Below are 23,385 nucleotides of genomic sequence, written 5' to 3'. Positions count from 1 at the left end.
CTATTTCAAAAATTGCTTACATTAATTAAAAAAATTGTGAACTTCACATTTAAATTTAAAAAATCTTTGCGCATTTTGTATTTTCCATTGGCGCATCTCCCTTCAACTTCTCTCTACCACGAAGGGTCAGCGCCTTTCGGAGGATATGTCTGTCGACGGATGCACTTTTTTTGCCTAATAGATATGTATCAGCTGAGCGCGGGCGGCAAAGTGGTCGGAGGCGTTCGCTTAATGGATCCTCTCTGGAAAATTACGTACATACACGTGTAATTCAAGTTTTAGTTGAATTGCGCGCGCCTTCAAAGGGTAATTAGCGGCACGTTGATTGCCGAATTATAAAATGAAACCGCGTGTTGACTGCTGTAATTATCCGCTAATGAGTTCCATCTCCGCCGCGCCTGATACATTTTCCGACAGCAAGATAAACGATGACGTTCCGGACGAGTAATTCTGGAGGGAAAACGAAAGAGACGAGAGAGAGATTGTGATAATCGTAAAAAGTTATCAGTCCGTCGGCGTGCGCCTGGCCGGTTTGTAAAAAAAAAAAATAAGACCGCTGCCTTTCAACGGCGAGAGAGATGAGAAGCCGAAATAAACCAACATTAAATTGTTAAAGGACGCTGATTGAAAATACACGCAGCGTCGTTTCTTGCTTGATATGCGTGCAGTGCTATAAAAAGAAACAAGAGCGTTGCTTTCTGTTCAAGGGTTCTTTTTGTCGGGCGGCGCACGTCATTTTCCCTGACGCCAGTTCATTTACACTGAGCAGATACATAAGTAACTCGATACCTGCCTATTCCCCCTGCACACACAGCACGCCCTCTTGTTCTTTTAACATCTTTAACTCTCTCCACGCCGTGGATGCGGAGAAAGAAATCTCAGCCGAAAAAAAAATATGAGGGGCAAGAAAGCGCAATTCTGCGCACCAACGTGAAAATCGAAGCCCATACCACGGGGAAAAGGCGGCGGCTCGGATTTCGGCAAATTTTAATCAAATTTCACCTACGCAGAAAAACCAACAAACAACCGGCTTTGGCGTGACTTCATCAATACGCTTTCACATGCAATTTTTTGTGAAAAACGACGAGCCGTGGGGGGAACACAAAATCCAGTCATGCATAAAAAGATTACGCTTGCCAAAATCCCCGAATACAACATTTTCCATTTTCCGCCCGGACTCGGAAATGGAGAGGGATGTTCCGCGCCCGCCCATTAAATGCATTCTAAAACACAATCTCCGTCAACATAATGTAAGCAGACAAGTTATGCGGTTTCGTGGTCCAAGACTGAGCCTGTATAGGGACTGCCATGAATTTTAATTTGGATGAGAAGGATATAAATTCTTGCTCGGCTTGTGTTCCAATAAAACACGGCAAAATTCCTCCGAATTTTTCTTATTCGTTTTTCATTATTTGGTTGTCTTTTTGTACCTAATTTACATAAAAAAATTCCAATTTAACTTTCCAAGATTTTGTCATTTTTTTTGGCGAATCTGTCTGTCAAATAAAATTACATTTTCCTTCTAGATTAAGATTCAACATTGACTTTGACTCTAAATTAACAAAGCAGCGGGTCAAGCTCGGATGGAGTTAAATGCGGTTTGACGCAAATAACAAAGCCTTTCGCCGCGAGCGAGGCGTGAGTTTCTCTTTCTCTCTCTTTAGCGCGCGCAAAGAAAACGCGGAAAATTAGCTCCAACTTTTGAAGCGTCTTAAGAGGCTCATCCCTGCCAAACGCAGCCCCTTAAGAACCTCTTCTGGAAAAAGATCGACCGATAGTTGGCGTCTTGGCTTGCGAGAGGAAGTTTTATGTATGCGTGTGCGTTTCCGATCCTATTTTCAGCGCCCGTGTGTTTTCTATTCACTTTTGGGAGAGAGCGAAAAAAACAAGCCAAAGCAGCGTATGTGACACGACGCCCGCTAGACATTGGTCGTGCGCGAGATGTCTCATGCGTCTATTTATAAATTCACAACAATTTTGAACTGCCTTGTTACTTTGCGGCGCCGCGGCAAATGTGTGCGAGTGGTGATGGGCTCTTGGTCGGGGTTTATCAGCGCAAATCCACGCGCGCTCCGAGCACGAGGCCCGCGGATCGATTTTTACTTTCAAAGGGCCCTACACCCTTTTAGAGCAAGAGGATTTGGGCGAAAGGTCCTGTAGCGATTCTGCTCCGCTAATGGAAATTGTCTGTACAATGTTTCGTGCAATAATAATAAGAAAAAAATAAAAGCTCATCTGGCTGACTTATATATATACGCGCGGGCCGCAGCAGACCTCCCAAGAAAGCTGGAAAGCATCCAGTGAGACTTAAGTGGCTGAAATTTAAGTTCCAAGAGACGCTGCCGCAGATATATTTAAATGCAGATGCTGGAAATTTGTCGGGGCCGACCCGGCGCTGCATGTCATATACTTAAATGAAAATATCTGACAAAATTGTGATTTCTAAGGCGGTTTTCGGCGCGTGTGGAGAGCCATATGTTTACATGCAGCAAAGCATGCTTTTGCTCTTGCGGCCGGCAACACTAACAACACACAAATAGCTGCAATAATGGAGTGCTTGAGTGGAGCAGGAGAACCCCAGCAGCAGCACTGATGGCGTCACTTTGCGAGACGAGCAGACCGACGACGGCTGTCCTGCTTTTTATTACATTTTTTGAGTGCATCGAAACTCGCCGGCCGGGCGCACGCTGCCGCCCCTGCTGTTTTATAACTGCCAATTTATTAGATCGATTCATATGAATCAACAAACACATACACCGCCGCTTTCGAGCCAAACTTGTTCCGAAAACCTATTGTCGTTTATGTGGCCCAGTGCGGGAGTCATTCCATCGATTTGCAGCTCTCATTGTTAAAAAATTCGTGCGCCATTGGCACCAGTCGGGTGGGTCAGAGGCCGGCGATTCAGTGGCGCGAGAAGCATTGTAAGCAGGTATTGCTGCTGCTTTTTCGCCGAGCCCATTTTGCCATTTCGCTCGCCCGGAATTATATTATAATCGGAAATTCCTGCTCGAGCGAGATGACCGTCGCCGCAGCGCAAAACCTAGCTGCGGTGCTCAAGGAGAGATGGTGGCTGCAATGCAGCAGGGTTTAGGCGATGCTTGAGAAGGCACCGGCGACTTGATACTCTCGCCGGCGTCGTGTATGCTCCAAGATAAACTTTGCTCCTATTTTCTCCACAAAGGAGGAGGACTCTTGCAAAATTAAGCGCGCACAACCCTTTGTTTTTGCATGCAGCTGAAAGGGTTTCCACATTAGTGAGGGATCTCGCTCGCGAAAGTGATCTTTGTTGCATACACAACTCGCGCGCAAGAATGAAAGAAACAAAAGAGACGGATAGAAAGAGCATTTGCGATTGCATGCACGGGAGTGGAAAAAAGTGGCCATCGGCAAGAAAACACTGCTGTAGTCCGAGTGTAGGCTTTCTTTGAAAGTTAAATAAATAAATAAATACAAGTCCGTATTCCATCAGCGTGGGTAACGTTGCTTCAGCAAAAAGGTTTCGGAGAAACAGGAAACTTTGCAAAAATAACAATCATTTTTTAATCAGAATGTACTTAGCAAAAAACAAAAACAAAATATTCCCAGCAACTTCCAAGTATGGAACAAACATTTTCAGTTTATCGTGTCAACTGAATATTAAAAAAAGTTCTGAGCTATTTTAATGCCAAAAATTATTAATTCTAAATTAATTGAAATATTTTTTTTCTTAAAATATTTATTAGCAAATATTTAATGCAAAAATTTAATAATTTACATAGTAGAATTTAACGGTCGAGGGTTGATTCATGGGCATTTGAATTTAAAGTCAGCTTTTCCTCAATGGGTTTTGTGAGTTGTTTAATTTTTACGAAAAAAAAAAACAAATGACATGTTTAGGCTTGCGAGCTGTAGCCAAAATTCATGAGCTGTGAAATCATTCTGACAAGAATTAGTACAAAAATCAATCCTTTCAAAAAATATTTTTCTTGCAGAGTAACAATTTTACGTGAAAAATTATTTGAAGTTGCATTTTTACACAAAATTTGACATTGAATTCTAAATTGTTTTTAACAAATTAATTTCAATAATAATTTTGGTCAGAATATTGAAATGAGTGTTTTGAGCATACCTTTCTCGGCGGTGGTCGAGAGAAGACTAATTTATTTTTCGGTTCGTTTTTCAGGTAAAGTTGTTTTGTGGAAATTAAAATTAACTTGTTAAAAAAAGTTTTGGATTCAATGTCAAATTTTGTGTTAAAAATTGTAACTTTAAATAATTTTTCACAAAAAATTGTTACTTTGAAAGAAAAATATTTTTAAAGGATAGATTTTTATGTATTAATTCTAGTAGAAATGATTTCCCAGCTCATGAAAACATGTAGAGCAGGATATTGTTTTTTTTTCTTCTTAAAAAATAAACAACTCACAAAACTCAACGAGGGAAAGCTGACTTTAAATTCAAATCACCATGATTCGTGAAATTTTCCACAATTTTATTTTAATTTTATCGTGGTTACTGCAAATTTAAAGAAAAGTTCTGAGCGTTTTTAATGTAAAAAAAAATTATTAATTCTAAAGCAAATGGATTTTTTTTTATTAACTTATTAGCAATTAATATTTAATGCAAAAAGTTATTAATTTATATTCTATGCTTGGTTGTGGATTAAAAAAATCCTCTGAACACAGGGCTAAAAATGTTATAAAATTTAATATTTTTTATGGGGAATATTATACCGGAAACTTCTTTACCATACAACAAAAAACTACTGGATAAGTTTTGCCGTTTGCAGAGTTGAAATCATTCATTATAATTAAGCCATATTCCAGGCAAAATCCTTGTTTCCTTGCTCAGCCGGCGTGCGATCTCGGAGAAAACAACCCCCGTCTCAATTCAATGCACCTGGCGCTGCAAATTTATGTAGCAGACATCAAAGTTTTAATTAAACAAAAGTTTCCGCATCGTCTCTCATTGGTGTGTATTAATCAAAGAAAAGCGCACACCGAGCTATATGGAAATATCAAAGCGAGGGTCCTATTTTCCGACTCAGTGAGCTTGGACAAGCATCTTGCGATAATCGGCGGGCAAGATGTGCTTTGGTGTGCGCGGCGCGGAGGCGACTTATTTGCCTGCCGCCGTGAACGAGACGGGCGCCGCTATCGATTTGATGGCAGATTTATTTTGCACACGTTCGGGGTCATATTTTGTATTCAGTGGTTGTTCGGCAGGGGGCTGTTGGGGGTTCCCGCGTTCGTGTACAAGAAGACCGCCGAGAGAAGAGCAAGAGAGGTATTTGCAAGCCAAAGCGTGTTGTTCGGCGGGCAGCGCGCGCGTGGTCGGTCGGCCCGCTTTTTCCCTCTGAACTGCGGATACGAGTCTAACCCGTGCCTCTCGCACGGTCTATTCGAGATTTATGTAAAATTCTTCCAGTTTTCTCTCCTTTTGTTAAGAAAAGCAGTAGCACTCGCAGAAGAATAAGAAGAAGAAGAAGTTTGGCCCGGTAATAGCTCGGATGTGCCTATTGCGTGGAAAGCGTTGCCGAGAGAAGGGTCTCGCGTGCAACGCCGGCTTTAGCATTTTCGCCGAGATGCAGAATCCTTTATTACTGACGTATAACGCCCGCTCTTTTGTAGCAGATGATAATTTGAAACAATTTGCCAGCGAGATGGTATATTAAAACAAAAGTGGGCAGATATGAGGTGATTATCAACTTTGTCAATAAGTCCTTAACGAGATCCGTTTCGCGAAAATTGATATACTGAAAATTGCACACAGGGGTGCGCTCGAAAAGTTTCGCGGGCGCGGATTTGCTGTTTGCACCAAGTTTGATCCCGGGCTCAATTTCTCCCACGGGAGTTGCATAATGAGGGCGGCACTCACTCGCTGTGCGTGTATTTAATCCATTCCAGGCGTGAGCTTGCCTGTTAAAATTTGACAAATTCGGCGCGGGTGCACCAAGAGAGCAAGCAAGAGCAGGCAGGGTCTTTAAATAGAGATTTTCGGTCGAGATTAGAACCAACTTTTTGAACTTTTTCTTTCTCTCTCTCTCTCTCTGAGAAGGACCGCGACCGCTTTTTTTATTATTTAATCACAAACTTTCGGTGTGGCGGAAAATTTTTCATTCCGCGCCGATCTCTTAATGGAAAAGGAGCATCACTCGTCTCGCCGCGAGATGACAAAAGGAAGGAGAGAAAAAAAGGGAAAAGAAAACCACTCTCTCAGTGTGGCGGCACCTTAGCGTTGTAATCAGCAGCGACAGAAAGAGCGAATCTCGCTCGCCTAAACCTCAATCAACACAAGTCCGACAATAGCAGGTCGGCAACCCTGACAAAGGAAGGCGCAGACGGCGGGTCGCGAAAAGAAAAGAGAAGAGAAAAAACTCACCGAGATCGGCGGCGGCGGCCGCGTGACAAAGATCGGGTCCATTTCGCAGCCAGTTCGCCAGCAGCACGACGGACAGCAAAGCAAACCTCTGGCAAATTTGCGCCATTAATTCTCAAGCCATTACACCCGCGGTTTCACTAAAACGCAGTGCGACGAGGAGAGCAAGCGGCGCGGGCTGAGGCGTGACTGGTTAAGTGCAAGGCGGCCAAGCGCTCATTTCTGCTCGGAAGAGTGTCACCTAGCGACTAACTTAACAAAGCTATCAGGGAACGAACCCTCATCACACGCCCTCCGCCTTCTGCGCTCTGCTCTTCTTCTCTCTCTCTCTCTCCGTCGTATAATTATAAGTCTGCGCGAAAATATATATATCGAACTCCGCCCTATAGTTTCCTGCCTCTCACGCGCGCGCCTCGACTTTAATGCCTTTTCTCGCTAGCTGCGGAGAGGTTTTAATTAAGGACGGAAGGAAGCGAACAATAGTCTCTCTCCGTCGTCGATATGTTCCTTAATTTTTTTAATCGCTCCCGCATTCGGGAATTTCACGCTCGAGCACGCTTCGCTCTTAATAAAATGAAATGATCTCCTCTCTCTCGGGCGCGCGCGTGCGACTTTCTGGGCAATTCGGCCGGAATCAAGATGAGCACTGCTAATGCCCACCGGAGATAAAGAGATAACAAGAACCCCCTTAACCGATGCTTAAAATGAATTACCCACAGCTTAATTTTCCATTGTGTGCTTTCGCTCGCCCCTTGTTGTGTGCCACGGAGATGACCTCGACCGTAATTAAGTTTTTACCTCAGCGTATGAATTCGCAAGGGTGCAAAACGCAGAGGGCTTTAGACTCATTATTAAAAATCGCTTAGAACGTTTGCATAATTGCTGGCCGCTCGGAAAAGCAGCGTTTTAAATTAAAAAAAGTTGAAGCGAGAATATTTTTGTAATGAATTTTCCACAACATTAAACTTTGTGTTTTTCCTGTACTTTTGTTCGTTATGCTTTGAAATTGACTCCGCTTTTCAAAACTTTTGTAAAATAAGATTCAACTTAATTAATGTTTAAAAGTTAAGTAATAAAAGGGAGTACAAAGTCTGTCACTCCAAATTTAAAAAAAAAAAAAACTTTATAAATGCGCTGCTCAGCAATATTAAAAAATAAATTGATATTTTAATAAGGATTTGAAATAATTTTTTGATGAAATGGCTCTCTTCGGTGAATATGAGCAACTTTATTGTTTCTGCATGGGACAGAAATTCCCTGCTCTACTAGTTTTGGTTGCAAGTTGCAAACCTAATTTATAAGCCTTTTAAATTAAATAAGGTGACAGTTGACCAATTTTAAGTACATTTTGAAAATTCAACAATCAAATTATAGTCAAAAAATTTTAATAATAAATTACCATATTTTTCTCCTTAATTTTTAATACAGAATATAGAAAGATTTAAAACAAATTTCAAATTTATACTATGTATAAAGATAAAAATACTTGTTTTAAAAAGTTGTTTGCTTTGGGTAGTGCTGGAAAAACTGTTTTTACGTCGTTATTTTCCTACCAAATTGCCCGTAATCACGGCGCGGCGGTTTCTGAATATTTATTTCCTTTACGGCCGTGTGTACACACACTAAAAGAAGTGATGCCGTTCGCCGCGAAGAGCACCCTTACAGAAGCATTTTAAGTTCCTCGAACTTGGCCGCCCGTCCTAGTACGTTCTAATAATAACCCAACACGACGCATATTAAAAAGTGTCCTGTGTGTAAAAACAGTTTTCATCAACACACACAGAGAGAAAATGAGAGAGAGAAAGAGCTCCCCACCCCCACTTTTCATTTCCTCGAGCCCAAGGGCTGCTGAATGGGAGGCAAAATCCCAGTAATTCCAGCACACCCTCCCACTTTTTATTGATTTGGGAGACGCTGCTTTTGATCTCTCAAGTACAAAACTCTTTTCCAAACAACAGCCGGACAAGAGAAAAACTCGAGTCAAAATTAATTCGCCACTTCCGCGGCGACTTTTTCCGCCTCCGCCATCCGTCGCTCGTTTTTATATGCAGCGCCAGAGAGATGCGATTCATCACTGATTATAGAATTGGAAATTTTCCAGAAGGAAAGCGAGACCCGCAGAGAGCCCAACAATTAGTCGACCCAGGATGCGATATTCGAGACCGCGTCTCTCTCTTTCTCTCTCTCGGTGCGGTCAGGCAGGGCGTCTGGAAAGAGTCCCTTTTTTAGAACTGACACGAGATTTGCGCCGCTCACACAGCAGCTTTTATCATTTGATCTGGCTCCGTCTCACTCTCGTTTGGGACGAAAACTTCATACCTCCGGCGACAATTGTTTATGTAAATTGAGCTGGCACGGTGGAAAATTGGGCGCATATCATTTCTATACAGAATAGAGAGAAAGCAGAGAGAGAGACGAGTTATTGATCGCACTTCGTTAAATTTGCAGTTGGATAATAATTTAAATATGAATGCGCGCCTTCTTGGAGGAATATAAATATAAAAAAAAACGTTTTTTTATCTGAAGTCGGGGCAATTTGGAAGTTCCAATCACAGCACAATTCTGCGAGACTGCTTTCGTTCGGATATGCCATGAACTGGCGCCAGCATTGCTATGAGGTGGTAAATAAGTTTAGGAGTACCACCTATTTGAGAAGAAAAGTTTTGGCTGATTCAGTTCTCCGGCAAGTGTAGTTTGTGCCTCTCTCTCTCTCACTCTGCTCTCTCGGCAGATCCATACTCTATCGTCATCTGGGGCGCCGCTGCTCCATTGCGAGAGGAGAGCGCGCGTTCCGTGGCACAAAAAGAGTTATTAGGGCCGCGGCTGCTGGGCTCCCGCGTATATTGCAAGGCCCATTTGAATCTCGTTGCTTTTAAAATTCCTGCGGGAAGCAGACTCGTTTCACTAGAATTTCACTGCGTGCGGTTTTGGCTCTGAAGCGGAAAATTTCGGCGCAGATTTGCTGTTAAATGGACTTGTCCTGTTTTCCTGCTAAAATTCATGTGCAAAACTTGGCGCTTATTTGCAAAGTTTTTTGTTACTTTCCTCCTACGTTAACGTTAAGACTTAAGACACACATGCATATTAAAAGTTAATAAATTCCCCGGGTTTTTTTCCTTCTTCTCAAAAAACATAAAGTTCCTCTCCAAGCAGATACTTAAGTATGCCGTTCGAACTTGCTACTTTTCGAAGTCTCGCAAGGGCGGAAACTTTTTAATTAATATTTTCAGCTCGTCTCTCTCTCCCGTTCGGCACCTCTTTCTGTTCTATAAACGCGGGACAAATCCAGTTTAAACACAATTACCGCTCAAAGGTAATTGCAAGCCGCATACACAAACAAAGCTCTTTCCCCAGAAACGAGTTTCTTATTGTCAGAGACCGCCTCGTATGTGTGCTTTGTGCTTAATCGATTCTGAATCTCATATGCTTTGTCGGAGGCGCACGGCGCTTTGACAGCGCGGAAGCTGCTCTGAGAAAGTGCCCATTGTACGTGGAACCAACTTACTGCTAATCACCGCCGTGTTCTCGCGCGCGTTTAATACTTGCCAAACGCGTTCAACAAGGGCGCCAGCCCTAATGAAAATTTAAATATCAGAAATTCCAATCGATACGTGGGCACACAAAGCGCGCGCTGCTCTCTCAAATGAATGGACCGGCGTCACACACAGTTGAACAAAATGATAAAAAAGAAGTCGAAACCGGCGGAAAAAAAAATTTCCTGAACGGCTCCGGATCAACAGTTGAAAAGCGGCTTTGCCGTATATAATTGGATAAAGTAAAGAAGGACTTACCGGTAATGGCCGAGGACAAGTGCGTCTCGCCGAGGACGAGGAGGACGAGGGCAAAAGTGGCCACCCACATGGCGAGAGTCGGCTAGCGGCGCCGGTTCTTCTGCATGCTCTCGGCCCGCAGGTGTCCTGAAACGCAGCAGACTTTTGTCAACAGAGCAGGTTTTGGCCCGTGCGTGCAGCGTCGCCCCCAGAGCAGCCCTCCGCCGAGCAGCAGAAGCGACTTTCGACTGAGCTTCCGCTCGCCGGAGCACCGAAACCACCCCTCCAAACAACCCCAGCCTGCGCGCACTCACCGCGCGCGCTCCAGCCCTGATACACGCACTCGGGGCGCAAAATCCTCGCAGTTTTTGGCCAAGATTTTGGCAATTTGGAACGCATGGATATTTAATCGGTTCCGTTTGCATATATATCCAGCGCGCCACGTCCAGCCCGCTTTAAAACGCGTATATGCATATTTTAATATTGATTGAACATTAAACACGTGTGCGCGGCGGAACTCATATATTTCATTGTGCAAAACGATAAACCCCAACTCGTGCAGTGTCCGTTTAATTCCATATTTCTCGTTCTGATTAATTGAAATTGTGATGTTCTGTGTGCGCTAATCTCTCCTGCAAATCCTAATTTAACTCTTTTTTTACTCTGATCCTTTAAAATTGCACCATATTTTATCATTTATATTTACAGAATGGTTTCGGCTTTTATTATTATTGTTGTTTATTATTTATTATTGTTACAATTTCCATTTATAAAAAAAAATTAAGAAAAAGGAATATTTGGAAAAAAACGGCACCACGATGACAAGAATTTTGCTTAAACTTCCGAGATCAAAACGACCCCATCCACCGCAGTGAGCCTCGATTCAAAGTTTTTGTTCATATATATTGAACCGCGCTTTAAAAATATTGAACTGACCATCAGATTTATTTTGTTCAAATGAAAGCGATTTTTATTATACAACAGAGGAGAATATTTTCAAAGCAAAATAGTGTATTTACCATTTTTTTTCGGGCAACTAAATATTTTATTATTTTTATTTGTCGATAAAAAAAATTGAGAGCAGAATTAGCAGATGTCATCAAGAAAGACTACCGAGAAAAAATAATAATAACGAACACTTTGAAATTTCTGCAGGTTGGGCAGTATTTTGAATGTCTATATAGCAGGTCATTCCAGGGCTTAAATAAAACCCTGAAAGATTTGCCTAGGAAAGTCGGAAGTTTTAGAATAAAAGAGGTGGTGTCCAACAATTCAATTTTTCCCTCTAATCAATTTTGTTTGTCTCAATTTGAAATTTTTATAATTTCAAAATTTTGTTCCATATGAAAAAATAAACAACAACAGAGAATAAACTCTAATTCAATTTTTCTCTTTCCCGACACTATATCTATAGGAGCGCAATATTTTGTGCCGTGTGCATTATTCAAAAGAGCATTACATTGAATGCAACTTTTTATCAATAGTCCTAACTGAACTAATTATAGAGTTGAAATGTTAAATTCAAAACTTTTTATATCACGGGACTATTGAGCCAAGCAAACTCTCTAACAAGCTTCTATACAAAATGCTTTTTGTGTAGGGAAAAATATAATATTTCAGCTCCCTGCGAAATTTACAACTGTGAATCGCAGTGTTGGCACAAAGCATATATATTTCGCCACTGAATCAGCGCATTGAATATGCGCGCACGTTCCGACATAACTTTTGGATTCGAGAGCTGTATAGGGTGACGCAGGCAGGGCCAAAAGAGAAATTGGACCCTGCGCAAACAAAGAGAGATTTTATATTTCGATGTTCGGGCCCACGCAGAGTCAATGAGCGGTGCCGCAGACGCATTTTCCCCCTTATCACGTAAGAATTTCTTTGTTTGTAAGAAGAAGAAGTCTCTTGCCGCCGCCGATAAGCAAAACTTTGCCATTAGATCCGCGTGTTTATGTGGTCTATAGAAAAGTTGTGTGTGCGGCCGAGGCAAAAAGTTTCGTCAATTGTGTGTTTAGAAGAGCGAATCTCTATAGTTTCCTATCCATTGTGCGCCGCGCATGGGTCTATATTCTGATTTTTTGTCTTGGCCATCGCCTGAATGTGGAGCAAAAACAAAACCGGCCCGTGGTCGAAATTCTGGCTGGCCACCGCGTTATGCGGTCATAAATAATGGAAGCAGCGCTTCTGGGATATAGAATAATAGGACACGCGAAAGGGGCAGTTTTGCTGCAGAGAACGGCGGCAAATTGATTTACTATAATTAAATAGATCGCATTATTTTGCGGCATTCGGATCATTGTGGGAAAACAATAGACGAGCTGCTAATTTTTATGGTTTTGCATAATTGAGTATTTTGTAATCAACTCAAAACTATGCATTTTTATTACCCAGCATGATATGAAATATGCACAGATGATGAAAAAAAGTTATAAAAAAATTGCTTCCATAAGAGGTAATAAAAACCTGAATTTATATTTATAAGTATTGGAAATTTTTCATAAAAATTATAAATTTATTCACAGTTAATATTAATTTTAAGAAAGAGGCGCTTGACTAGAGTGGCGAGTTGTGATAATTTATTAACTAGTCTTTTTCTTGTTGATGGTTGTTTTTATTTTTCAAAAAGAACTTCACTCTGCTATTTATATAATGAATTATTTAATTTTTTATAATATTAAAAAGTATTATTAAAAGCTCAATTCAAGTATATTGCAAACCAGTTGTAAAATTTGGTATTGATTTAAGATTTATATTTTATTTGAAATGGGAATGGAAAATAAATTAATAAATATAGTTGTATAAATTATTGTATTAGTTAGAAATTATGAGGAGCACATGAGATGGGATTTTTTAAATCAAATAAAATTTACTCCTTATCATAATAACAGCCAAATTAATACACATGATTTTTAATTTTTTTTTGTTCTAAAATATTATAATTTTGCAAAATTAATTTATTTAATTTTGTATAAAATTACCTTTTTTCCTTCATATATCTAAAATCTATTTCCGATATTTTTTGCTTGTTAAATGCATTAAATAATGCATTTAATAATATTAATATAATATAATATAATAATATAATAATGCAATAATATTACAAATTAAATTAATTTGCAGTATTATAATTACAATATTTTAAATTGAAATTTCTTAAGAATTGAATTGAATTTTGCAAGAAATTCAATTAAAATGCTCACATTCTACTCAAAAATGAATTATTTATTCGGGCCAAAAATTATTATTAAAATTGACCACTTTTGATGGTCAAATAAAATCTGAATTGTTTAATAATCTCTTTAAATTTCAAATCTCCCATTTGCTTTAAAATTGAGAGTCGGATAAATACATATTATGGTAGCTAAATTGCAAATAACACTTTCCGCAAAACATTGATTTTTTTATGTCAGAGCTTTGAGGCATAAAAAAATACGAACTTTTAATTAAAAGTTGCAAACATAGATAGAGATGAGGAATAAATTAAACTTCTGGTTTACCTTGATTACATATATTTTTCCTCTCTTTCTACACCACACCGAGCAGAGATAAACATTACGTAAACGCTTTTCATTTTTAATAAATGCAACACGCTAACAATTAATTATTTTTTATATATATAAATTGCTTTTATCTGCTCGTCGCACACGAATTTAAATTTCACCCCATATCATTTGAATAATTCGACACAACACACGCGGACACATTCAAAGCGCTATTTTTTTTCGAAATGAGAAAAATCTGAAATTCTGATTTTTTTTCCACCCTAGCTCGGTATAAGATTTATCCCATATAGCCCGCAACGAGAGAATATTACAATAAAAAATTGTGATGAAACTTTACCTCGGCTGCATAATTTTTTCTGAATTACATTTTATATTTCGGACAGAATGAGGTCGGTGACAAAGTCCTATCACGAATATAACTGACGTAAACAACGAAACGGGATAAAAATGGATAAAAGTAATGCACCTGCACAGCGACGCGCGCTGGTTGCATAAATTCCAGTCAACACCCACAAAAGACAAACAAACGAGAGACTACTTGCTGCAACATGAATAAAATGAATATAAATTTTGTTCTCGCAAAGAGAATTGTACCGTCTCAAGAAGAAAGACAGTTGCAAATAAAATTATATAAAAACAAAATTTTATTTATTAACTTTCAATTTTTATAGGGGGATTTTACTAAAAAACGAATTGCCAGATTTCCAAAAAGTTAAAATTGAAATAAATTTCGAAAAATATTTTATTTTTTTGCTCAGTTTCAAAAATCAACTTTTTTTAAATGACCTTACCTTTGTTAAAAATAAATATTAATTAATGATGACTGATAAAAATCTTACTAAATCAATCAATTGGAAGTAAAGAGAAGCGGGCTTTCCTCGTTGTAAAAATTGTTTTTGTTGAAAGAACCACAGCTATTTTTTTCTTTAAAAAATAATAAAACAATGAAAGGTCGCTTAATTAAGTGTGCCATTTTGAAAATTTCAGGGAAGGTCACATATATAGTCAACTATATTTAGAAATTTTTGGGGGGAAAAATGATTGCATACTTAACAGAGGCCACCATTATATTTTACACACTTGTCAAATAGCTGGAAAAAAATGGGAATTTTTTTTTTTTTGAAACATTTATTTCATTAGCTTTAATTTCGCCAAAGTTTTTAATTTTTGCACAAAAAGAAACATTACCACTGCCAATTTAGCAAACTACTTACTTAGTTTCCTCTGGACGCCCATATGACCATAAAAATTGTCTCTTTCATCAGATTTCATTTGTGAAAATATCGTGTTCAGTGTTGCTCATTTTGAAGGGCGCGCTAAATTGGGTCTCTCTGTATGTACCAATATTGAACCTCCACAAAACGAAACTTTTCAAACCCTGAAAAATTAAACCCTGGAACTGCTTTACAACTCACAACACAGAAGATTACATAAACACACGCACACTAGCATACATAATTGAATTTTAAGGAAAAAAAATACTCACATACGTTATTCCAGCGGCAATCAGCATTTTTTGTATGTAGTCCCTTTTATAGATCATATTTTATGCATAAAACATGCATATTATTTAGATATTTTCGTCGTCCTTCAGAAAATGTAGCTAAGGGAAAAGAAAATGCCTCTTTTCTGACACTAAAATGCAAAATCTGCATTCCGTTACGGCTGACTGCAAATTCCTCAGCATCAACTTGTTGTACAAAAATTCCTTTGTTTGAAACGTGTATATTTTATATATGTATATTTATCTCCCTCTAACACGATACAGATACATACACGAAGGATTGGTGCAAATTGCAGAATCGTTTCCCCCCACCCCGATCCAAGATGGCCGCCTTGCTGATCTTCCTCGGAATTCGGAATAATCGGCAGCCGCCCCGGCCAGCCCCTCTTTGTCTGTTCTTCTTTCAGAAAAATAAACGCAAAATTTTTAGCGATGTTTTTCAACCCTTTTCCGTGAATTTATTCGCGATTATGTGACGAGCGGCTAAAGACAAAGCCATGGACGCGTTCGGCAAGCAACTGGCCCTCATGTGCTGGTTTTTTTACCTCCTGTCGGCCAGTGTCGTCATTTTCTTAGGCGGATTTCTGCTCAGCCGAGACGAGTTTACGGACAGGGCGTCTTGTGTTCACAGGAATTCAGCTCATTACACCGACGAACTGAACCTGCAGATTTGCACAGAGTCTAAAAATAATGTTTGTTTTTAATTTAATTTAATTTGAAAGCTCTAAATTTATAACCGAATTAAAATTTTAGAGGGCTGTGCTGTTGATTGTCGACGCCTTGATGTTCGAGTTTGCCGACTTTGATCCGAAAAACGCTCAGCCGCTGGCCTTTCAAAACAAGATTACCATCTTTAGAGACCTTCTGCAGGCAAAGCCGAACAACTCAAGACTTTTTAAATTCATTGCTGATCCACCAACAACGACAATGCAGAGATTGAAGGGCCTCACGACTGGAAGTCTGCCCACCTTCATCGATGCTGGCTCAAATTTTGCATCGTCTGAAATTTTTGAGGACAACTTTCTTGATCAGTTGAAAAAGTAAATTGTGTTAAACATATTAATATTATATATAATAACCAAAAATTTTGTATAATCACTGATTTTTTTTTTGTACCAGAGTAAATTAATTTATATGTTCATTTACAGTGCCGGGAAAAATGTCATCTTCATGGGAGATGACACTTGGACTTCTTTATACCCAGGCAGATTCTACAGGGAATTTCCCTTTCCATCCTTCAATGTCTGGGATCTCGACACGGTCGACCAGGGAGTTACGAAGCACATGGAACCCGAACTGAAGCGAAACGACTGGGACTTGATTATTGGCCACTTTTTGGGAGTTGATCACTGTGGCCACAGATACGGCCCAGACCATCCAGAAATGAGCAGAAAGCTCAAGGAAATGGATAAGTTTATTAAGTATGTTAATCGTTTCATGTTGGGAATTTTTAAAGTGACTGATTTTGAAATTGCAGGAGTCTGGTAAAAATTTTGGATAATGACACAACCCTTATTGTGATTGGTGATCATGGAATGACTTCAACTGGTGATTATTATTTTTCAATTTAGTTTAGTACAATGGAAAAATTACAAATATCCTGGTAACTTTTTATATCACTTTTATATTAAAATTTTTAATAATTTGTGCCATAAATTTATATTAATAAAAAAAAATGCTATTTTAAATATAGTAAAACCATGAATTGATTTAATTTTACTCTTGTAGGCAATCATGGAGGCGACAGTGTTGCAGAGGTGACTGCTGCAATGTTCATACACTCTCCATCGACTCTTCTGTTTCCACCGAGTGGTGAACCTGCGTCTCTAGTGATGCAAGTGGATCTTGTCCCAACCCTAACTTCAATCCTTTCTGTCCCAATTCCTTTCTCGAATCTCGGTACAGTCGTAACAGAGGCTTTGCCTTATGCCGAAAGTGACTGGCCTCCCGTATTCACTTCCCTCTTGAATAATGTAAATCAAGTGCACCAGTACATTTCCATGTACCACTCTAAAAAGGGCCAGTTTTCAGAAGAAGCCATTGCTCGTTTGAGCAGGGAACACATGGACTTGGCGTTGAATGCCACTAAAGTTAAAACTGCAGCCGACTTTCATACTTTTGTTTTGAGCTCTCGAAGTTACTTGAAGTCCGTAAAGCAAATGTGCGAAGAAGTTTGGGTTCAATTTGACTTGCTGCCCATGGCCTTAGGTTGCCTTTGCAATTTTTTTACTGCTTCGCTATTGCTGATTTTACTGAATTCAGTTCCAATCCACAAAATGCAAGACTTTATTTCCTTGAGGCTCTGCCAGGTGGCTTTTATTTTAATATCCGTCATTTCTGTAGTGGGCTGGATAATTTTCAGAGCATTTCTAGAGATATCATGCAGTTTGAGTTTGCTCTGCATTTTTTATTTCTTATACTTAAATAAGGAAGATTCTAAAATCTTATTTCAAAACCTCACCACCAAAGGCATTTTAAACTTGAGCACGTTGACTGTAGCAGTTGTATTAGTTGCCATGTTTGGCCTTGGCTCTGACAATTTTGTGGTCGAAGAAGGCTTTGCTGTTTCATTATTGATTGCTATTTTGATTGCAGCTTTATTTTTGAACTGGAAAGAGAGATCACAAAAGCCAAGCCAACTTTTTTGTGGCCTCATAAGCTATCAAAAGTTGACATTTACTGCTTTTATTACTGCCTTCCTTTTCCTCGTCTGGTCACTCTCTTTGTACTGGCAGTGCAGGGAGGAGCAGTCTTGGTGCCAGTCCATTCCCTCGACTGATCTCAACTCGAAAACCAGCCCCTACCAGCAAGTCTCTTTTGTCCCACTTGTATTTCATGTAATCCCTGTCTTGGCTAATTGGTACTGGCTGAAAAGAAGTGGCAATTTGGTGTCTGCAACTTTTACAGCCCACATTGTCACTTATCTGCCCATTTTGACCACAATCCTTTCCATAATTTATTGGGTACTTGAATCGCTCCCTGCGCAAACTCTGAAGAAAACAATTCAATGGGATTTGCAAATCTTGCCGCAGACGTGCTATGTCCTTATTTTTGTCTCCCTTCTTTGCCTTTCCTATGACCCTCTTCTGATCCACATTGTTAATCCAAGAGAGCAGGTCCTTGGAAAGAAGTCGGACTTTGTGCCTTACATTTTCAATCAGGTAGTTGAATTTCTTAAAATTCAAACTATACTAAAATTTTAAATAATTTGAATTTTTTTTCAAAATCTATTATATTTTCAGGTTAAAAGTGCACTGAGCAAGAACAATGGACAAAAAGATGTTTGTGCGGTTTACGGCCTGTCAACTGCATTTTCCTCATCATCCTTCGTAGCCATTCTGCTGCTGTATCAACTCTTGGCGTTGCTTCAGGGAAGCAAAATGGTCCCAGCTCTAGTGATGTCCTTATGTGCCTTGGTTCTTCTTCTTGCCATTACTTCTATGTCAAGATTGAACAGCATAATTATACCAGGTAGAATTTTAAACTTCATAATGTATTTATTATATTAATTTTTTCAAAAATTTTATTGAATTAATTCACATTATTTTTTCATTTGTAGGTCAACTAATTTTTGTGCCATGGTTTTCTATTGTTGCGTGGGCATTATTGTCCGTCGTCGCCTTCTACGGAACAGGCCACAATGCTACCTTTCCTGGCATCCAGTGGCAAGCAGCATTTGTGGGAACCAGTGGCCACTTTTCCTCCAACTTCATCCCAGGACTGATGGTCATTGTCAGCACCTTCAGCGCACAAATTCTGCTTGGCATAGCCTTACCCTTGTTGATGGTCGTCCCTCTCACCTTGGTCGCCATGCACAAAGGCGTTTCCGCCAAACAGGACATAAAAGAAAAAGCGGCCAACAGTGAAATGTTTCTGTACGAAAAGTCCACCCTGTGTGAGCAAAGCCTATTCATGTTGTGCTCCAAATACATCCTTGTTCACTTCCTAAGGGTAATTATTTTTATTTTATAAAATGAATAGCAATATTGAGTTTATATGAATTTCAGATATCAGCATCTGTTTTCACCTCCTTCATTTTACGAAGGCATCTGATGGTGTGGAAAGTGTTTGCGCCAAAGCTCATATTTGAAGCTGTTTCATTATTAGTGAGTATGATAGCAGTTATCGTGGGCTACTTATTTTTTATGAAAGTATTCAAGACTGTTGATAAGCTGATGGTGAAATTAGAAGAGAAGCAATCAGTGTAATATAGTGCAGATAGTGACAATTGTGATGATGCAGCATGGACGGTCAACTGCACTGAAAGCAAGGCGCTTGCAAAATCAAAGCCATGCTCAAAATGCAGGATGACGCCCATGCCACGGTCTCAGTTGTAGCAAACCTAAGTCAGAAAAATTGATAGTTGTTTCAAGTCATAGAAAATAAAACAGGTAATTTGTTGATTAAGAAACTGAAACGCAATGATAATTTCAATTCCAATGCTGCCTTTATTTCTAGTTTCCATCTTTTTTAGTATCATCCAGCAGCAGTTGCTTTACAGATTTATTGAGGCACTTTTATCTGAAACAATCAAAGTTTGAAAAATTATTATAATTTATTTTAATCGTTTTAAAATTTGTCTACCTTCAAGTTGAGGCCCCCACCTTCGTGATTTGACTTTGGGTCCCTTCCTGCGCCCACAGAAACAAGCTCCTCCGTGCCGGGCGGCATGCTTTGATAGCCCTGGTGCACTGCTAATTGCACGCTCCTGGCAGGAACGCTTCGCACCGCCCTTGTGGTTGTGGTCGCGGTGTCATTTTTCGGTGCGGTGACCTCCTGGCCAAGGCCTGTCAGCATGTCAAAGACCTGACCAAGGGTCTCCAGCCGCTTCTGATAGGGCTCCAGGGGGTCGGGGGTTGGTGGCGGGGTTGGCACCCACGGGGGAAGAATTTTCGGTTTCTTCGGTGGCATGTACGGCAGCGACTTTTGTTTGGCGACCATATCGGTTACAGTGTCCATGAGGGCGGCTTTCAGTTCAGACACCTCGGTCAGAATGGAATTTATGACCATGTCTTTGGGGTTGAGAGGCGGAGGCGGCAGCGACCTCTCTTCTCTGCAAAATTATGGTTTTATTGTCAGCGTGTTCCCTGCCAAGTTTGGAAAAAAATAAGGGACGGCCCGCTTCAAAAAGTTTAGTCTGTTATAAGCTTATTGTATATTTCGCTCGTGGTGCTAAAATCATTCTGTTGCCAAATTCCTCTTGTGCGCCGGCACATGTATATTGAAGAAAAAATCCCCTTCTGCTGCGCCAGGTGTATTTCCTGTACGGCGCCCGATAACAAGGGAGGAATTTTTTGGAACGTGAAAATACAAGGTAGTAAATTTAATAACGCGGAAAAAATGAATAAAAAATGGGCGGCGAGAGCGAGGCGCCCGAGAAGAGAAGAAGAATAAAATAATCGCGTCCATATACATACCTCTCTGGATCTGTGTGAGGGTTGTGCTCGTGGTGGCGAGCTGCCAAGCTTCTCACTGCAAGGGGTGCCGGGGTCGTCATCTTGGAGGCGAAAAGTTTCTCCAAAAACTCTGATACCTTGCTCGCGTATTCACCAGGGGCCACTAAGGGACTTGCTGGCAGCCAGAAGCCGGGTGGAACTATTGTTGGCTTGGGGGTTGTTGGGACCGGCGGCGGGGCGAATAACATGGGTGGCGTGGCCGGTTCAGGGGGGACGATGGGTTCCTGCAGGGTGGCTGTGACCAGTTGGGCGAGCATCTTGGCCCTGGCCAGGGTGTCGTCCACGGGGGCCGCGGTGGTTGGAGGCAGCCAGAAGCCGGGGGGCACGATTGGCCCCGCGGGGCCGGGGTCTGGCCCGGCGACGGCAGGACCGAGTCCGCCGAACAGGGTGTTTAAAAATTCGACCTTCTTGGCATTATAGACGCCAGGGTCGACGGTGGTTGGGGCTGCTGGAGGCCCGCCTGGAGGGGCCAGGGCCCTTCTGCTGGGAGCCGGCTTTGAGAATAAGTTATTGAGCAGCTCCGTCTTTTTATCCATAAACATCTGCGGGCCGAACGCCGGGGCGAATGGGTTTGCGGGCTTAGCAGCAGGGAGGAATGGCTTTAAGGTCATGAAGGGTGCCGATGACGATGCGTAGGGTCCACCAGCGCCAGGATACGCTCCGATTGCCCGGCGTCCTGCAATTTAATTTAAAAACTTAGCAGGTCTCGTAAAGCACTTTTTTATAGGAAACTTTTTACGCGGCTCGTTTTTGTAATAACTCCGGAGCTGCGGCGGGAGAAAGGAATATGCCCGCGCTTTAGAGCATTAATTTTCAAAGATTTGCCCAGAAGAAAAGAGTAATAACTTGGAGCGGTGCCTTCTGCACCCGCTCAATAATGGGCAGAGGCCGACGAAGTCCAAATCTTGGCGTGCGGAGCCAATAAAAAACGCTAATGGCAATAAATTAAACCGCGCATCCATATTTCACATGCCGTTAAACGCAGTTCTTTTTGAAATTCTTCTGATAAGCCGCATGATTTTGGGGAGGAAAAAAATGCAAATCGGGCATTTTTTGTGCGCGACCCCCTCGCACACGCTGCAGCAGAAAAAACAGCGCGCACTTTTGCCGACGTTTGAGAAGTTTATTGCTATCTCTGCTAGTGACAGTGCAGTAATAGTTAGCTAGCTTTCGTAGAGAGAACGAGAGCCGCGACCGTCGGACCGAACCACCCACCCAATGGGAAAAAGAAAAGACTGCAGCCAACAGCTATAAATTGATAGAGCGAGGATTTTCTGTAATGTTAATGTTCTCGAAAGACCGACAATTATTATGCCTCATAAATCGAGATAAAGATATATTATCGCAGGAAACTAATACCGTCCGCGCAATTTTGCTCGGCGCTCTCTATTAGCTTCTTTTTTTTTCAATTTTCTCCGACTGCAAAGGCATTTACGTATATAATAACATCCGAGTGAGAGCGGAAAAGGCGAAAAGAGGTAGCTACAGAATAGTGTACATAGAGAGTTTTTTCGCAACGCGAGCAGAATAATATAGTGGAAACATAAAAAAGTGCAAACGAGGCAGACCTGGCAGAGCTGAGACCGAGTGGAGCAAGACGACGGCGAGGGCACACCACGCCGCGCACCTCATGATGAAGCAAGTGATTACGCTGTTTCGCCCAACAGCCCCTATATATATGTGTACAATGTTGGTCTCGGCAATTGCAGCTGCAACACACTCGTGATCATAATCCACGGCACGGGATTCTCTGCTCTGGTCGCTCGGAAACTAAAACCAACAACTGGTGCACGGCGGGACAAGTGGGCGACAAATTAATCCTCTTAGCTGTCCTAAAGCTGCTGTGCTGGGGGCGAATTTAATTAAACTCTGCCACACACCGTCGAATTGAAACGGTTTAAAAGGATCTCTCACGCACGCCACACGCATATCACATCTTCGTCAGCAGAGTGCGAGGGTTCAATCCGCCAGGTCAAATGAATTCAGATTTTAATTAAACACAAATAAAGACACGCTGTGCTTTTGCATCCTAATTTTTTTTTTTTGCGAGCGAAAAAGGGAATTTCAGCTTCAACCTTGATGCACATAAGCACCTTTCTTTCTCCATTATTGAAGTCAATTTTAATTTAGCGCAAAAATTAGATAAATAATTGCATAATTCTACATTTATTAAAACGCACCAAAAATAAATTTGTATAAACGAGAAAATTTTATTCAATGAATGCGATCTTTAGAAGTCTAACTTAAGCTTGGAGCTAAATAAATTTAAAATTGATTTTTTCCCTTTTGTTATAATTTTAATATAATATTTTGGTTTTTATTCTCCATGCAGTATAATTTTGTAATTGACTAAGAATAAATTGAAAAAGAAACTATAATTTAAGATCCCTAGCGCTCAGAATTTATTCATTTATTTACTCTACATTCATTGGGAAAAATTTGAAAATTTTCACCATCCTTATGATCCTTATCACAAAAATGTTCGCTGATGCACAAGTAAAGTCGGAAATCATACTTAAATTGACATTAAAAAGTATCAAAATATACAAAAACAAGCGTTGGAAATCGGAAAGATACATAGATGGAGTTATTATGACTGTTGAATTTCTTGGAATTTATCTTGTTTGCCCGTGCCTGCCAATTCTTCAACAATTTTCGAAAAAAGAATTAATAAATTTGATTTTCTTTGAGATTTACAATTTTTATTCATTTTTAATTTTTGTTATAGCTACATCAATTACATAATACATTAGCCTACAGTGTGAAGTATTAAGTCAAGAAATTGGATCCAC

The 23,385-nt window shown here is 40.4% G+C and overlaps 3 protein-coding genes across 4 annotated transcripts in view; 1 reads left to right on the top strand and 2 right to left on the bottom strand.

The window, feature by feature from the left end:
- Positions 1–10,340, bottom strand: part of LOC132198588 (chondroitin sulfate proteoglycan 4-like) — a 36,248-nt gene extending 25,908 nt beyond the window's left edge. The window contains exon 1 of one of the 2 annotated variants that reach the window (XM_059622701.1): positions 10,149–10,340. In XM_059622701.1, coding sequence (XP_059478684.1) covers positions 10,149–10,218 — 70 coding nt within the window. In that variant the 5' untranslated portion in view covers positions 10,219–10,340. Of the gene's footprint in view, positions 1–6,360; positions 6,616–10,148 lie in introns of those variants that run through there. The other variant, XM_059622700.1, reaches the window with a different exon arrangement.
- A 5,160-nt stretch (positions 10,341–15,500) lies between these two features.
- On the top strand, positions 15,501–19,571 carry LOC132198797 (GPI ethanolamine phosphate transferase 3). The gene is made up of 8 exons (XM_059623030.1): positions 15,501–15,829; positions 15,891–16,177; positions 16,286–16,558; positions 16,615–16,685; positions 16,866–18,298; positions 18,380–18,608; positions 18,697–19,088; positions 19,145–19,571. The coding sequence occupies exons 1-8, from the start codon at positions 15,635–15,637 to the stop codon at positions 19,343–19,345; spliced, it is 3,081 nt and encodes a 1,026-aa protein (XP_059479013.1). The 5' UTR covers positions 15,501–15,634; the 3' UTR covers positions 19,346–19,571.
- On the bottom strand, positions 19,515–22,278 carry LOC132198798 (uncharacterized). The gene is made up of 4 exons (XM_059623031.1): positions 22,162–22,278; positions 20,555–21,269; positions 19,722–20,190; positions 19,515–19,658 (listed from the first exon to the last, which is right to left on the bottom strand). The coding sequence occupies exons 1-4, from the start codon at positions 22,223–22,225 to the stop codon at positions 19,641–19,643; spliced, it is 1,266 nt and encodes a 421-aa protein (XP_059479014.1). The 5' UTR covers positions 22,226–22,278; the 3' UTR covers positions 19,515–19,640.
- Positions 22,279–23,385: the final 1,107 nt, after the last annotated feature.

This window comes from Neocloeon triangulifer, unplaced genomic scaffold (genome assembly GCF_031216515.1).
Source record: "Neocloeon triangulifer isolate White Clay Creek 2 clone unplaced genomic scaffold, ASM3121651v1 ptg000013l, whole genome shotgun sequence".
NCBI classification, from domain to species: domain Eukaryota; kingdom Metazoa; phylum Arthropoda; class Insecta; order Ephemeroptera; family Baetidae; genus Neocloeon; species Neocloeon triangulifer.
This window is presented reverse-complemented; position numbering and strand designations above follow the sequence as displayed.